At 43.1% G+C, this 15,855-nt stretch overlaps 1 protein-coding gene across 1 annotated transcript in view; it reads right to left on the reverse strand.

The window, feature by feature from the left end:
* SLIT3 (slit guidance ligand 3) overlaps window positions 1–15,855 on the reverse strand; it is a 582,494-nt gene that overhangs the window by 524,525 nt on the left and 42,114 nt on the right. Inside the window, exons 2-3 of the mRNA XM_032851770.1 lie at window positions 12,828–12,899; window positions 6,574–6,645 (exon numbers count right to left, since the gene is read on the reverse strand). Coding sequence (XP_032707661.1) covers window positions 6,574–6,645; window positions 12,828–12,899 — 144 coding nt within the window. The remainder of the gene's footprint in view (window positions 1–6,573; window positions 6,646–12,827; window positions 12,900–15,855) is intronic.

The raw sequence follows: 15,855 nt of genomic DNA on the forward strand, positions 1-15,855 counted from the left end.
GAGTCATAAGAATTTCAGTTGGCTTCCCTCTGCTTTGTCCCACACAGATGAGATAACACAACAGTCTTGTAACCACCAGTTGTTTTTCCCTGCTTACTTTTATTGGAAATGCAGAGGTTTATTAAGATACTGTGTCAACCATTTTATTATAGATGTTGCCTATGTCTTTGGTTTTGCTACCCTAGTTGTTCAGCATTTTTTAATTTGGGAAAGGCTTTTCAAATATTAAGCCAACCTGGTCTTCTTTCAATAATCCAAACTTGGTTGTATATATCTTTTTCATGTACTACTAGATTCACTTTGCTAATATTTTGTAAGGAATTTCATATAAATATTCATGAAATATGTTGGTTTATAATTTTTCTTGAAATGTTCTTGTTGGATTTTGCTATAAAAATTATATTGTTTACCCTGCCACCTGCTCTGGCCTCAGCAGGACTGCCCCCCCCCCCCGCACCCTGCTGGCCACTGCCTCACAGGCCTGGGGAACATTCCTCTCCTTGGTAGGAGCTGAGACCCTGTAATGCCCAACTTTGGCCTGGGTCCCGCTGCTCATGGACCATAGAGCTCAAGTAGCCAGTGCCCTGGTGGGCAGTCACACAAGAATCTCCCACTCTCTGGTAGGGAGAAAAAAAAAAAAATTATATCGTCCAAATGACAAACATCAACATCTATTCTTTTTATAGAATGAATTTATGTTAAGTTGATATTATTTATTCCTTAAAGCTTTGGTAGAATTCACTAGTGAAACCATCTGAGTCTTGATTGTTAGGTGGAACGTTTTAATTAAAGATTTAACTTCTTTAATAGATATAGGACTATATAGACTTTCTATCCCTCCTTGCTTCAGTTTTCAATTTCACTTAATCTTTAAAATCACTGAACTAACGTTCTTCAAAATCTACTCTTATTATCACTTTAATCTGTAAAATTCATAGATATGTTCTCCTTTTTATCCTTCATATAGGCCATTTGGTCTTCTTTCTTTTCTGTTTTCTGATCAGTCTTGCTAGTTTTTGTGATTTTATTGTGTCAAGAATGAAAGTTTGGCTTTTCAGAGTTCTTAAACATTACATATATGATTCTAGTTCATATACTTCTGCTCTTCCTGATTTCTTCCTTTTACTTTGTTCTTTTTCTAGTTTCTTGAGATGGATACTTTCATCAAGATTTTATCTGGGTGATGGGTATTAAGGAGATCACGTGTGTTGAGGAGCACTGGGTGTTACAGGCAACTAATGAATCCTTGAACACTACATCAAAAACTAATGATGTATTATATGTTGGCTAAATGAACATAATAAAAAAGAAAAAGAAAAAAAAATTATCCTTAGTTCTTTTAAAATATGTGATAGCATACATAAGTCATAAATTGAATGATGTAACTTAAAGGCTATCCATTTTCTTTTTTCTTTTATTAACATATAATGTATTATTTGCCCCAGGGGTACAGGTCTGTGAATCATCAGGCTTACACACTTCATAGCACTCACCATAGCACATACCCTCACCAATGTCTATAACCTAGTCACCCTATCCCTTACCTCCCACACCCCAGCAACCCTCAGTTTGTTTTGTGAGATTAAGAGTCTCTTATGGTTTGTCTCCCTCCCGATCCCATCTTGTTTCATTTTTTCCTTCCCTACCTCCCCAAGCCCCCCACATTGCCTCTCAAATTCCTCTTATCAGGGAAATCATATGATAATTGTCTTTCTGATTGACCTATTTCACTTATCATAATACCCTCTAGTTCCATCCACATCGTTGCAAATGGCAAGATTTCATTTCTTTTGATGGCTGCATAGTATTCCATTATATCTATCTATCTATCTCACATCTTCTTAATCCAGTCATCTGTTGATGGACATCTAGGTTCTTTCCATAGTTTGGCTATTGTGGACATTGCTGTTATAAACATTTGGGTGCACATGCCCCTTCTATCCGTTTCCTGAGCATGGCTTTGGCTGCAATTGACACATTGTAATATGTTGTATGTTTATTAACATTCAGAAAATATATCTTCCAATTTCCTCTATGATATGTTCTTTGATTCAGATGTTACTTTGAAGTATATTACTCAATTTCCAAATATTGGAATTTTCTAGTTATTGTTTTCTTATTGACTTGAATATTTCTGCTGTGGCCAGAGAAAATATGCCATATGATTTCAACCATTTGATATTTTTGAGACCTGCTTTGTAGACCCGTGCTTAATAAAAGTTTCATACCCGCTTGAAAAAAATGTTTACTCTACATTTTTCTGGTTGCAGTATTTTCTAAGTATCAGTTAGGTCAGGTTTGCAAACTTTGTCATATTGTTCCATATTGTTACTAATAGTATTTCATATTGATACTAATATTATAATACTCCAGATTGTTACTAATGATTATATCTCCTTATCCCATTAATTATAAGAACAGTATCTTAACTATGAATGTAAACTTGTCTATCCTCCTAATTCTGTCAATATTTGCTTTATGTATCACTAGGCTATGTTTTTACACATATAATTATTGTTTGTTTTTTATCCACTCTGTCTTTTAAGTGGAGGATTAATCCATTTACATACACAATAATTATGATATTTTTGTGTTTAAGATCATCATCTTACTATTTGTTTTCTCTTTGTCTCATTTGTTCAATGTTCCTTTTTCTTTCCTTTATCCCTTATTTGAATTAACCATATTTTTCTTTGTATCATTCTATGTCCTTACTCCCTCTATTAGGTTATTATGTTATTTAAACTGTTCTTTTTAGAGGTTATCCTACAGGTTGCAACATGCATCCTTGATTTAATAAGGCAATAAACTTTTATGCTATTATCACTTCCTGGACAATTCAAAGATCTTAGAACACTTATATTCCATTGACCCTCCCAACTTTTTGCTACTGTTTCTATCTTAAGTATCTTTTAATCTACAACAGTTAGCTCCCATCTCATTCATGACATTTTTGAAGAGACCAAGGCAGTTGTCTTGTAGAATGTTCCATCTATAGGATTTACTTGTTCCTCTTAGTTTCATTTAACTTGGTCCTCTATCCTGTCTACTCTTCAGAAACCAAAAGTGAGATGTAGCTAAATTAGATGTAGGGGAGACATACTTAGCAACAATACTTTAAAGCCAATGTTTTGAATTATATATTGTCACATCAAGGACACAGTAATTCTAACTTTGAAAAATTGTTGTATGGATTAAATGAGATGGCATATGCCAAGTGTCTATAATACCATCTGATACATAGTAGGTAAAGAGCAGAATTTCTCAACCTCAGCACTGTTAACACTCTGAACCCGATAATTTTCTGTTGTGGGAGCTGTCCTGTGCATTGTAGGATGTCCTGTGCTTCAGCAGCATTCCTGACCTCTACCCATTATATACCAGCAGCATATTCCTGTTGTCAACAACCAAAAATATCTCAAGACATTGCCAAGTGTTCCCTGGGTGGGAGGTGGGGGGAATTTGTTCAAGTTCAGAGCCATTAGTATAGAACAAAAACCCAAGTATTTGATAAGTATTCCACAAGTACTTATTATCATGCCTTGTGCAAAGCTTTGAGATTAAAACCTAATGAAACATGATTTCTGACTTCAACATACTCGTGGTTTTGGGGAGAGACAATAGGCAAATAGGGAATTAATAGACGTCATGATAAGCGCAGTGATGAGGACAATCACTGTTGTATGTGAGGAGAGGCATGCAACTTAGTCTATAGCAGAGGTCATTTCATGGAATAATGGAGAACTCCGACTGGAGACCTGAGGGACAGATTTCTCTCCCCTTTCCCAGGAAGGCTCAAGAGATCAAATGAATAAAGGCCATTCATAATGAAAATCAATACTTCAGAAATGAATTATCAAAAACCATATAATTTCCAGGCTTTATTTCAGAGTAAGATCGATAAAGATAAATCTACTACCAAATATAGAGACACCAGTAAGGTAAGTCAGGAGTGGGAGCTACAGATGACACCATCGGCCATCTACTTCTTCAGCTGTTAGCCACAGATACATTCAGTTTTCCCATTCTGTAGCTCTCAGTCTGTTTGGGGACACAATGGATAAGCAACACCAGATTAACACGTCAGGATAATGTCACACACACCCTCTCTCGTTGACACTGGAAAGTCTTAACTAAGGGGGTCCATCCAACCATGCATACTGGTCCAGCCACCTATGCTTTCATTCTCCTTCCTGCCCAAGTACTTCTTTAAATCACTTACAGTATAAATCAGAGTCAAGTTACCTGTTCGCTCATTCTGTGTCCTCTACTTCCTGGGCATACACCCTGACTACTTTTCCCAGCCTCTTCTGCAGCATACTGTGGCATGTGAACAATTCCTAATCCAAGGTATGTAACAGTGGAAGTCATATGTACTCTTTCCAGGTCTGGCCCCTAGAAACCTCCCACGTGCAATCCTTCATGCTGTTTTCCCTTCCAGTGGTTTGATTCAGACACACACATTGGTTCCTTGGTAGCCACTGTTTAAAGATGGCAGAGCCGAGGCATGAAAGGAGTCTGTGTTCCTGAGTCTCCCCTTGGAGGAGAGAGGCCCAGCAACCAAGAACACCCTTCCTGGGTTGGATATGAATGAGAAGTCAACTTCTGCATTCAGCCGTGAGAGCTGAGGGTTTATCTAGTAGAGCAGTGAGCGTTTGCCTCCTATTACACAAAAGTGGAGAAACAGCCAGGTTTATCCTGCGACTGAAAGCCGCTGGGTCCAGCAGACGTGCATGGGATTTCTGCTGTGTTCACCAACCCGAAGAAAAGCGCCTTTTTGCCAGCATATTTCGCTGATATTCCCTGGAGCTAAGTGGGTATGTGAGAGGCTATTTGCAGGGCCATTGCTAAAGATCACACTTCATCTAATGTCCGCAGCACAGAACTATGAAAGGCCGTGGGCTTTGATGTCAGACAGATGTGGCTTTGAATCTTGGCTCCCCACCCCCCACCTCTGACAATTCTTTGGCTTCAACTCCCTGGGCCTCTGTTTCTTCATCTGCAAAATGAGGGTAATAACACCTCATAGGAATTCAGTGGGGATAAAACAACAGATAGCATACAAAACATCGGCATAGTTCCAAGCATGTCCAAGGTACTCAATGATCAATTAGTTCCCTCCCCACAATCATGAAATGAATAAATTAGGAGTTTATTTACCTTTCTAATCAGAAGACTAATAAGCAAGACGTGGCCTTTTCACAAAGAACTGTATATTTACTCTTCCACAGAAATGTTTACTACCTCATACAAAAAGAACCAGGTTCAACAAATACTTTTACCTTTTTCCCTTAGTCTAAATAAGGAGAATTTAGGTTTGAAGCAACTTAAAAATATAAGCATACACAGAGGCAGCATTCATTATTTTTAGAACTCTTTTCCTTTATAAGAAATAATGTCATATTTTTAAACCAACAACAGAAACATATGCTGACCTTTGACCCAGATGGAGAGCAATAAAGGAGAGGGTTCACACAAAGCAGGGGGAGTACCGGGTTCTGCTGGATAATACCCGTGTCGCCCCAGATGCAATGAGTCCAAGGGAAAAGGTGGCAGATGACAAAGCCAGCATGTTGGTGGCAGGCCCTCCACCTGACCCACACCCATCTGTGTAGACGAGATGTGGCGACAGGACAGGTAACTCGAGCAGGAACCTTCTAGGGAGGCTGCTGGAGCAGTGAGTTGTGGCAGCCCTGCACCCCAACTGCAGGAGAAAGAGGCTGAGATGTCAGGCCAACCAGGATGCAGAGGGAAACGTGGAAGAGAACCGCCCACCGGCATGACTAAGTGCTCTTGGGGACAGGCCCCACTTAGAGGGCAGGAAGCAAATATCCAGATGTTACGAGCTGCCAGATGTGATTAACTGAGGAAAGGTGAAGCTGCCCACTTAACCATCTAAGCAGCAGACCTATCCGAGTGACCCAAGAGTTTTCTGCAAAAGCATTAATCATCACAACAAATGGAGGCTCCATCCATCTCCATCCCCACTGTCTTTGTCTCTCCCTCTGATAGAATAGCAGCCTATTTTTAAACCCTGGCACTACATTCTCTTGTGGAAACATGTGGGCTTCCTGACAGGCTGATGCTCAGAGGAGATGCAGGCACACTGAAGGTCCTGCCCACTCTCCTGTCCTTGCTCTCCTGTGAGGGGCGGGGGCGGCTCTGGCAGGAGGGGGCAGCGAAATAGCGAGTATCCAACACTGGCCTCCATGACAGCGAAACCCACTGCTTGCTTCCACCCTCTGCAAAAGGGAAGAGCCTTGGGCAAGGACCAGCACCATGTACAGATATCGATAGCAACAGCTCAAGCCTGGGAAGAAGAAAAATACACTCCAGATGCCAATTCTAGCATCTTTTAAAGAAAAGGAGTTTAAAAAAAATTAAAATAAAATAAAGAGAAAGAGTTTAAAAGGATCTCCATATCTCTTTAACATGTATCTAATATGCTTTAAATAAAAGAGCAAACATTTCATTAAGCATTGGAGACTTTTTTTTGGCACGGTCACAATGAAGTCAATTTACAAAAAAAAAAAAAAAAATACTTTTCAAGAAAGGAGGTTGTATTATACTTACAGTCGCTCCAGCTGCTTCAAATCCTGGAAGGCGCCTCTCTCGATGACGCTGACCTGGTTGTCTTCCAGATGCCTAGAACCAAAGAAACAGCAGCGGTCAAGGACAATGGGCCTGAAGGGTCTTGGTGCTAGGCTCTGGGCCCAGCAGGCCGGTCACTCAGCCCCTCCCACAACACTCTGCCCCGCCCCCCATCCCAAGCCAGGATCAGTCTGGTGGGACAAGATAATTCACATGCCAGCTTGGTGTCACGGTAACCAGGGTTTCGCCGCCTGCACACTTCTACCTGACAGATTGGTTTCCATGCCTCTATTTTAAGAATGTTCTCAGCAAATGTCCCCCCAAGCACTGCAGGATGTTGCACAGAAAAAGAAGAGGTAAAAGCTGCTTCTTATAAAAACCACACAGATATTCAGCATCTCTTTCCTTGGAGCTCCCTCCTCTAGGGATGTAAAAATACTTCATTAAAGAGGGCCTTCTCTGTGTACTCTGTCTGTGGGTCACCTAGTAGAAAGAGTGACCTTACTGTTGGACAACAGCCTGTGCCAGGAACACTCCTTACTCAGAGCCTGGCTATTCCCAACGTTGAGGGTGATGGTCACAAAAGCTAGTCCAGCCACAGACTCCGCTGACCTCTAAAGTCCTCCACGCAGATGCAGGTGATTAAAAACCTAAACACTTTGTTTAAGTGAGGCTGATTCAAGGATGTGGCATATCCTAAGAACTGAGTATACAATGAAACATTTGTTTCCCTAATTTACACACACACACACACACACACATACACAACGGCAGCTTAAATTGGATTAGCTTTAGGCTAAGGGAAGCAATGAGGGAAGGAAAGCAATGAGGTTGCCCAGTTTTCACCCAGGACCAATCCTGCTGGCTGAATAAGACTTAGAGGGATGCAGCTGCGTTTGAAAGATGAGTCTTTGGAAGGAGGAGTTTAGGAAGGGCTGTGGGTGCCCCTGGATTAGGCAGAAGCACCTAAAGGAAAAGCAGAAGGATGGGAGGCAGCTTTAAGGAAGCTTGACCTTCATCTCAAAATGATTCCATCCATGCCAGCCCCACGTCTCCAAGGCACTTCATAACCTCTGTACTTCTCGGGCTTAACACTGGGGTCCTGGTGTTTATTTTCAAGTTCATCTTCCCCATGATGCCTAAGGACTAAGAGGGTAAGAACTTCTGTTTATTATCATACCCTTCACCCTAACACCATTGCCTAGTGCAGCAGCCACTTAAAAAAGGCTTTTCGATAATGAAAAACTAAAGATGCCTTGGGGCCACAAAACATGATTTTCTATCAAGGGAAAGGCTAGTCTAGGGCATATGACACGTCTGACTCAGACTACCAGAGTGATAAGGGATTTTGCTTGGGTTCAATGACATTTTACATTTCTGGTGAGTTTTTTGCAAACAATCAAAAATCAATATCACACACACACACAGCCATATCACAAAAGAAGCTCCTTTTGAAAACCCAGCTCCTGTATTTCCAAATACCAACAACTGGTGGGAACTGAGTATGGGGTCAGGCAAGGCACAAGAGCCCCTCAGTCTGCCTCAGTCCTTGCCCACTCCAGTTCATACCTTCCTGTTGCTCTGGCCCCTTACCATCTTCTCACTTAACAGATGTGGACACCATGAAGCAGGGAGGCTAAGAGAAACTGTTTGGATAAAGTGACACAGTCATCTAGGACAGGCTCTCTAAACCCCAGTTTAGTGTGCTTGTCAACCCTGGTGTAAAACCCCTGTCTTGCTTTCTTACCAACTGATGGTGTGACACTGGGTTATCTAGTCAACCTCTCAGGGACTCTGTTTCCTCATTTGTAAAATTTAAAAAAAAAAAAAAAATCTCCTAAGTCCTTGTGAGGGTAAAAATAGAATAAAGTGTGTAAATTATCTAGTCCAGGATCTGGAGTACAATCAGAGGCTTAATAAATGTTCTTTTTCCTTCCCTTGTCTTTCCCTCTATACTGCCATATGGCGAGGAGGGCCTTGGAATGCCAACAGACTCACACTAGCACATCTCGCTAAACAGGGAACCAGTTCAATATTAGTGACTGGGGATTTGTTTAGCTGGGTTTTTACTACCAATCAATCTGCAGTGCTTGTTGACATAAGTTCCCAATTATAACAAAAAGCAACACTACAGTGACTGAGTGTGATATTCTTGCTGGGTTTCTGAAGGAGTTTAACTCCAACCGCTGATGAATCTTTTAGTTCTGTACTAATTAACCTAACACTACTAGCTTCTTTCAGAAAGGAGACCAAAAAAAGCAAAGACATCTGTATTAGATATCTGCCCTTTTCTACTTTGCTCAGGCTCAGGGAGGCTAATTTTTATCACTTTCAGAAGCTTCTTGGACTCTGGTTTCCAGTTGAACCAGCCAATGGAAGGAACCAGAAGAAAATGAGAGGGTGGGATGGAGGGATATCCCGGGATTTATTCCCACCTCCTTCCCTGCCAAGTAACTTCAGCTTGACTGTGTCTCTCTACCTAAGACCACAGATCCTGCCAGCTAGTTCCTACCTTGGTGGGACCGCTGAGGCCCAGAGTACTGGTGTAGCTCCTTGTTGCTAACCCCAGGAAACCACACCACGTCTTCTTGGTTTCCCTTAACTTTGCCCACACCTTTGTAAATAATTCTTTATTTAGCTCTCCTTATTTGTCCTGAGTGAGTGTTACCTCTTTCCTGCTGGAATCCTGGATGGTAAGGTGACTGGGATCCCTTTCTAGATCTACTTCCTAGACCTATGAGAGTCTAGCCTAGTACCTGACTTTTTTAAAAGTGCAATAAATAATCAACATCTGATGAACGACCAAATGAACAAACGAATGAATGAAGCAGCTGGGAACCTTCCATCCAGACTTGCAGGCTGAGATGCAGTGCAGGAGCTTGGGCTAATGCCATTGATATCGCTCTCATTCTACTGACCAGATGCAGGCAGTCAGGGATCCAGGAAAGGTTGGATGCCCAGAAAGGCTGTCCATGGTTTGAGTCTGTTCTGAGTTAGAGACACACAGACTGTGTTCATTTTCGACTCTTTTAGCATTGATTTTTTTTTAGTTTTAACACTGGATCAGAATCGGAAATCGCCCCATGTGATGATGGCTGGGCAGGAGTTTAACTCTTTTATTAACCCCATTTGGGATAAAGCTGGCTCCCACATTGTGGGCATAGCAGAATTCTTGCAAAAGACTACTAAGAAACGAAATATAATTGATAACACCAGATCTCTTCCTACTCTCACCCTGTGGGAGAAAGAATTGTTATGGGCAATTCTTCTATTTCTCCTTGAATGTACTTTATTTGGGGTAAACTGCCTTGGGATGAGACCAAAGTCCCCCAATCTCCATTTTATCTGCTTTTGCCCATTCACTTGCGCTGTATTAAAAGTTTTGCATGGAAATATGTGGCAAGCTCAAATTATTCAAGACTATTGAGTCTTTCCTGGCTTCACTATAAGTTGTAAATAAGAAACAGATATAGGGAATGTGCCAAGGTGTGATGAAAGCTTTTCAAAAAAGATAGTTGTCTAGGTTACTCAGCTAAAAAGAATAGATTGAGGGAAAATATGGTTTAAATGTCTGGGTATTTTACTGGTGTGAGAAAGCATTTCAGCTATCCCACCTAACAGATTCTTTCACAGTAATAAAGGGCCACTTGAATGGATTGTCTTTAAGTTGATAAGGAAGATAATGAAACACAGTACATTAACAGAGTCTGTAAAGGGGGGAGGGAGTGTTTTGGTGTTGCTTATCAAAATAAGAAGAATGTGCCAATTAAACTGGAGTCAAAGCAATGTTTTGTAGACCATCCAGAGGATATTAATACAATCTTTTGTGATTATTTTAAACTTTCTATTTGCAGAGAGAAGATATGGAAATTGGAATTTTTATTAGCCTTTTTGATGTAATGGTAAGAAAATCAAAGGGTTTTCTTTTCTGACTTGGTTAGAAAATGAAGCATTAGGTGAAATTTCTGACTTGTATGAAAGGAAATCTCTCACAGATGCAAGGGGGAAAATGGAAACAAAGAGAGAAGTTAAATGTTTGCTTTTTAAGCTGTCAAATGACCTGCAATCAGTTTACTGCCTCTATCTCTTCAATAAAAGTTACTCTAAAACGGAGCCACGGAATTCGCTCAACCCACCCGAGTCTCAATTCTGACCCCCACGCATCTCCTGAGGGCTGCCGGTCATTTGACAGACATGGGACTGCTTAGGGCAAAAGACTCGCCAGAGGGTAGAGGCAGCCCCTCCTGCACCCCCCCCACCTGCCCTTTCCTCCTGAGGATGGTGAGAGGAGTATGAACATGCCACAGCTGGAGAATATATCAAGGAGGAAACATCTGGTATCTGGAGGCCCAACATACAGATCCTAGTGTCCCCACACACTGGTGTTCAGGGAAACTCAGGTAAGCCGCTTACTTGCACACCAGGGCTGCATTTATAAGACGGGGCGACTACTGCTTCTTGGTTTTCAAAAATTTCTATAATGCTAATGGATAGCAGTTCTGCACAGAGGTTAGAAAGCACAAGTTCCGGGTTCTGATTTCTCCTTGCCCTGTGAAGCTGGGATAACTTAACCAACTGTGCCTCTGCTTCCTCTGGACGGACAGGGGTTCCTAACCATATAACACAGAGCTTGGTCTGCAAAAGGTACCATATATCTGCTGGTTATCCTCACCACTGTTATCACTACTACTTCTCCATCAGAAAAGCAATGCTATACAAGTAATAGTCCACAGGTTGCGGTGAGAATAAACAGACTTTGTGATAATGTTAAAACTATAGAGCGTTAACTGTGCAACCATGAGAGTCAGGAGGACTTCTGACTATTTGTTATGGGTGGAATTATATCCACCCCCCCCTACATTCATATGCTGATGTCCTAATTCCTAAGCTATCATAATGTGCCCTTATTTGGAGATACTGTCGTCACTGAGGTAATTCAGTTAAAATGGGGTCATTAGGGTGTGTACTAATCCAATACCACTGGTGTCCCTTGTGACAAGGGAAAATGTGAACAGAGACAGCACAGGAGGAGGACAGTGTGAGAGACTCAGGGAGAAGACAACCATCTAGAAACCAGGGATCCCCCACCAGAAGCTAGAAGAGGAGCTAGATCCGATCCTCCCCCTCAGCCCTCAAAAGGAACCAACCCCATCAACACCCTGATTTTGGATTTCTGACCTTGGAAACTGTGAGACAATACATTTTGTTGTTCAAGCCACCCACTGTGTGGTTTTTTGTCACAGCAGCCCTGCTGAACTAGGGCTTTACTTACTTACACATGAAAAAACTGAGGTCCAAACAGCTAGAGTGATGCCCCGAAAATCACATGGGCAGTTAATTTTGATGTAGGACCAGAACATGGTACTTCCTATCCCTACAATAAAATTCTTTGTATTACAATGGGCTCTTGGTAAAAAGAAGGAGATGGTTTCAGATACCAGGACTCTGGCTGCTGCTTCTAGTAGGGACTTGCCATCCACGATTCCCTGACAGAACAAACACCAAGGCAGTGGCCAGATTGCCCGGATGATGTTCCCAGGCTGGAGCCACACCTATGGGGCAAAATCAGCCTCTGAGTAAAGCAGGAAAGAGGCTCCAATTGCCTCTCTCCTTTACCTCTAAAAGCCTCACACTTGCCAACGGACAAGCAGTGAGACACATTCTTAACACTCACAGACTTAGGGATGGGTGAAGGTGTTCAATATTTAGCAAGGAAACCTGGTATTTCTTGCTCCCTGGTTGCATCAATACCCAGCTCCAATTTTGCTACCTGTCTCTGTACAGCTGTGCGTATAGAGCAGGGGCTCTGACCCTGCCTGCCTCTCTCCCTCCCTTCTCCTCTCCTCTCCAGTAAGCAACAAGATAAATAACTTTTCCTTCTGATACCCTTTTAACGCACAGGCTGGAGAAGGAATTATAATCTCTATGAAGAGCAGCATGGTTAGTCAAGCTGGTATTGCTGTCATCCTAGAAGCTGGGGATGTTGATTTATTTGCGTAGAGCCTTCTGTTTTCCCTGTCCCTGACTTCCTCCACTGGTCTAGCCCAGCCGGCAGCATGGAGACACAGAAGGAGATAGCTGTGAAAACCCGGGTACATGAATGAAGGGTTTTCTGTTGCAGAATGGTACATTCCTGTCACCCAGTGCAGAGGGGTGTGATGTCAGGGCAGCAGAACATTTTCACAAGGCCACAGAGCTGAAAATGAAAATGCATCAAAGAGCCCTGTGTTACTTACAAGACCCGGAGGTTCTTGAGCCCAACGAAGTCCATCTTGGTGATCCTGGTAATGTTATTTCTGTCCAGGTCACTGCAATAGAGAGCAAATTTGGGTCAGATTTTTTTGCAGGTTATACTTACGGTCTATTCAACTCAGATGGGCTTGAAGGAATGTTGCTTGTTAAGCAGAAGGTAATTCCAATGATTAATGTCATCCCCTGAGCACGTCCAACCAACCTTAAGGATACTGTATGGAATAAGCTACCCATTATGTAGGTAGTAGAGCCCTGCTATATTTAGCCGCCTGGCTTCTGTTGCCCCTTCTCTGGGTAACAGCTCTTTCTTTGGAAGTCTCCTCCCCCAACTCTCAGATTGTGTCACGTCAGTGAGGCTGACCCCTCTTCTCAGGTCCAGACCTAAGCCAGACTAGGCTTAAAAGCATCTTTACTCCCCCTGATCACAGTACTTGTTTCAGGAAAGTATACATAACTCAGATTCCTAACAGCTCTCTCCCCACTGGGTTTCCAAGCTGTTCATCATAGCCAGAAACCATTTTGCCACCATGAAGAGAGAGTTCTCCAGAGTCAAACAGAGACTGATTCCTGGTGCTGTCCTGTGAGGACATGGGCCTACCCAGGCCTGAGTACTTCCTCATTTTGAAATTACTAGAGCCAATCAACCCCCATCTCCCTTATATTTTGTCTTAAAACTGTTCGAGTTGAATTTTCTACCACTTGAAACCAAAAGAATCTTGACTGACTTTGGTACCTACTTAGGTATTTGTTTATTTTCCAGCTGCTTTGCAAACTCCCTCAGGACAAAGGTAATATCTCATTTTACTTCCATAGCCCAATCTAGACAGGATGTGCCTGGCACAGAGGAGAAGGAACTTTGCTGATCTGATACATTAGGTAAAGACAGTTACTTGGATTGCTCCTGCCTCAACTGGTAGGTTTACGCTCCTAAAAACGGTCCCAAAGAGAAGAATTTGCTATGGAAGGACTGAAGCATTACCGTGGTATTTGTGGTGGGGAGAAGGGGCACCATGGGTAATGGAAAACGAGGGTTCGATAAAACCAAAGTCAAGAATGAGCCTATGACTAACTGTACATATATTCTGTGTTCACTAACATTATCTAAGACTAGATGCCAAAAAAAAAAAAAAAAAAACCATGAATAATATGTTACAGGGCTTAATAACAATGCTGAATGACTAATTCTCATCTACCATACTTCCTGAGAAGCTTCTCAGGGTTTTTGGCCACACTGGACTTTCAACAAGTCACTTGTCCACTGGCTTTGCTCTTGTCCTGAACATTCAGAAACCAAGGAGGCCATTTTCCCTATGACAGATCCCCATCCACACGGTCACTACTTCTTGGGTTTTCCTAGCCAGGGCCTGAAGCTGTCCTCCTGCAGTCAAGATTCAGAGGGACCTGTGAGCTCGGCAGCAGTGTCAAAGGAACAGGGAAACAGTCTTCAGATTCTAGCACTTCATGAGGAGGGCTTCTACTCCTGACCAATAATACCAAATAATAATACCAATAATACCAAAATAAAAATCAAGTGAGTCCTTGGGGAACCTCACCTGGGAACCACCTCCATTCCTCATCCAGTTTTCCACGGCCTAAAAGAGCACTCAAGTTATTTCTTGACTAGCCTGTGATGGAGAGAGGCAGTATATAGCCTTCCCAGACCAAGCTGAGCGCTGGTAAAGGAGGAGCAAGAACTATCCAGGGAAATAAAGAAAGGTCACCTGTGTGAGAATGAGACAGCAGTGCATAGCTAGGAACGCGTGCATGCTCATGCTCACCCTGAGTAGTATCCTCAACTCCTGTCTCAATCGGGACTGATGTTTGGGGACACTGAAAACTGCAGATATGACAACGCAACTAAGGGTTTAATTACCATGGCCCGGCATGGTATCTCAGCAGCTTGTGCTGGTGGCTGTGGCACCAATATTTTCAATTAATATTTATTATGTGAAGGGGCACAAAGCGTGCTGCTGAAACACTGAGGACTTGGCAGTGGGGGTGGGGGGAGGGACCGGTCATGGGGTTGCCGCCCCAGGCACACAGTGCATGTTGGGGAGGTAGAGCTTCAGGGACAAGCAGCCCTGAGTTTGAATCCCTGCCCTGCCACCTGCTGAGTGACCTCCGGGCAGTTCACCTCATCTCCGAGGCTCAGCTGCTCCATTCACAAACAGGGTGGTCACCTCAACCTCCAGGGCTTTTATGAAAGTCGAACGAGATGACACATGCACAGTGTTCACGCGGGGCACGTGTCAGAGACTCAGTCGTGGCAGTTATTGTTACGATCATTAGTCGAACGACATCCTTCTCCCCTGCACCCGCCACTTCTGGCCTGAAATTCCAGCATATCGAGAGCAGCCGCCTGCACCATCCCAAACCCTGTGCCCACAGATGAATCCTGGGAACTCCAGGACACTATCTTCCCGTAGATGGAAGGGGGGTACATTTTGTGATCAATACGTGGTAAAATGGCACCACAAGCAGCCCCCTCACGCTGCCCCTCCCTCTCACATTTCTAGGACACCCATTTCCAAATCCTCCCCGGGCACCCCAGCACACACACTGCCCACCTGCCAGGAAGGAGGTCAGGGAGCACGTTCCTGGGCTCTGAGGTGAGACAGGTCAGGGTTCAAATCTCTTCCCTACCCCCTACTCCCAGCTGTGTGAGTTTTAGTATTTTACTTAAGTTCTCTGAGCCTCCATGCTTTATGTAAGCCTCTCCTTCTTGCAACCTGAGAACGGCGAGGAGCATAACACCTTGACTGCAAGCATGCTTGGCTGACAATGGGAATTAATTAAATGGACACTGAGAACAGGCTGTACTACCTCATGTCCCATTGCTCCCCCAGCTCCCCTTGTCCCAGTCCAGGCTACTCTGGAACTTCAGCCTTGGCCCTTGAGGGTATCAGAATCAGTAGATCTTAGCCTCGCACGAGTCTGGAGCCACCTGCAAGCATGAACACTAGGTGGGAAGCCACTGCAGTTCTAGCTGCGGGCTAGGGAAGTGGGGTGGTA

This window comes from Lontra canadensis, unplaced genomic scaffold (genome assembly GCF_010015895.1).
Source record: "Lontra canadensis isolate GAN:19392208 unplaced genomic scaffold, GSC_riverotter_1.0 scaffold5, whole genome shotgun sequence".
Taxonomy (NCBI): Eukaryota; Metazoa; Chordata; class Mammalia; order Carnivora; family Mustelidae; genus Lontra; species Lontra canadensis.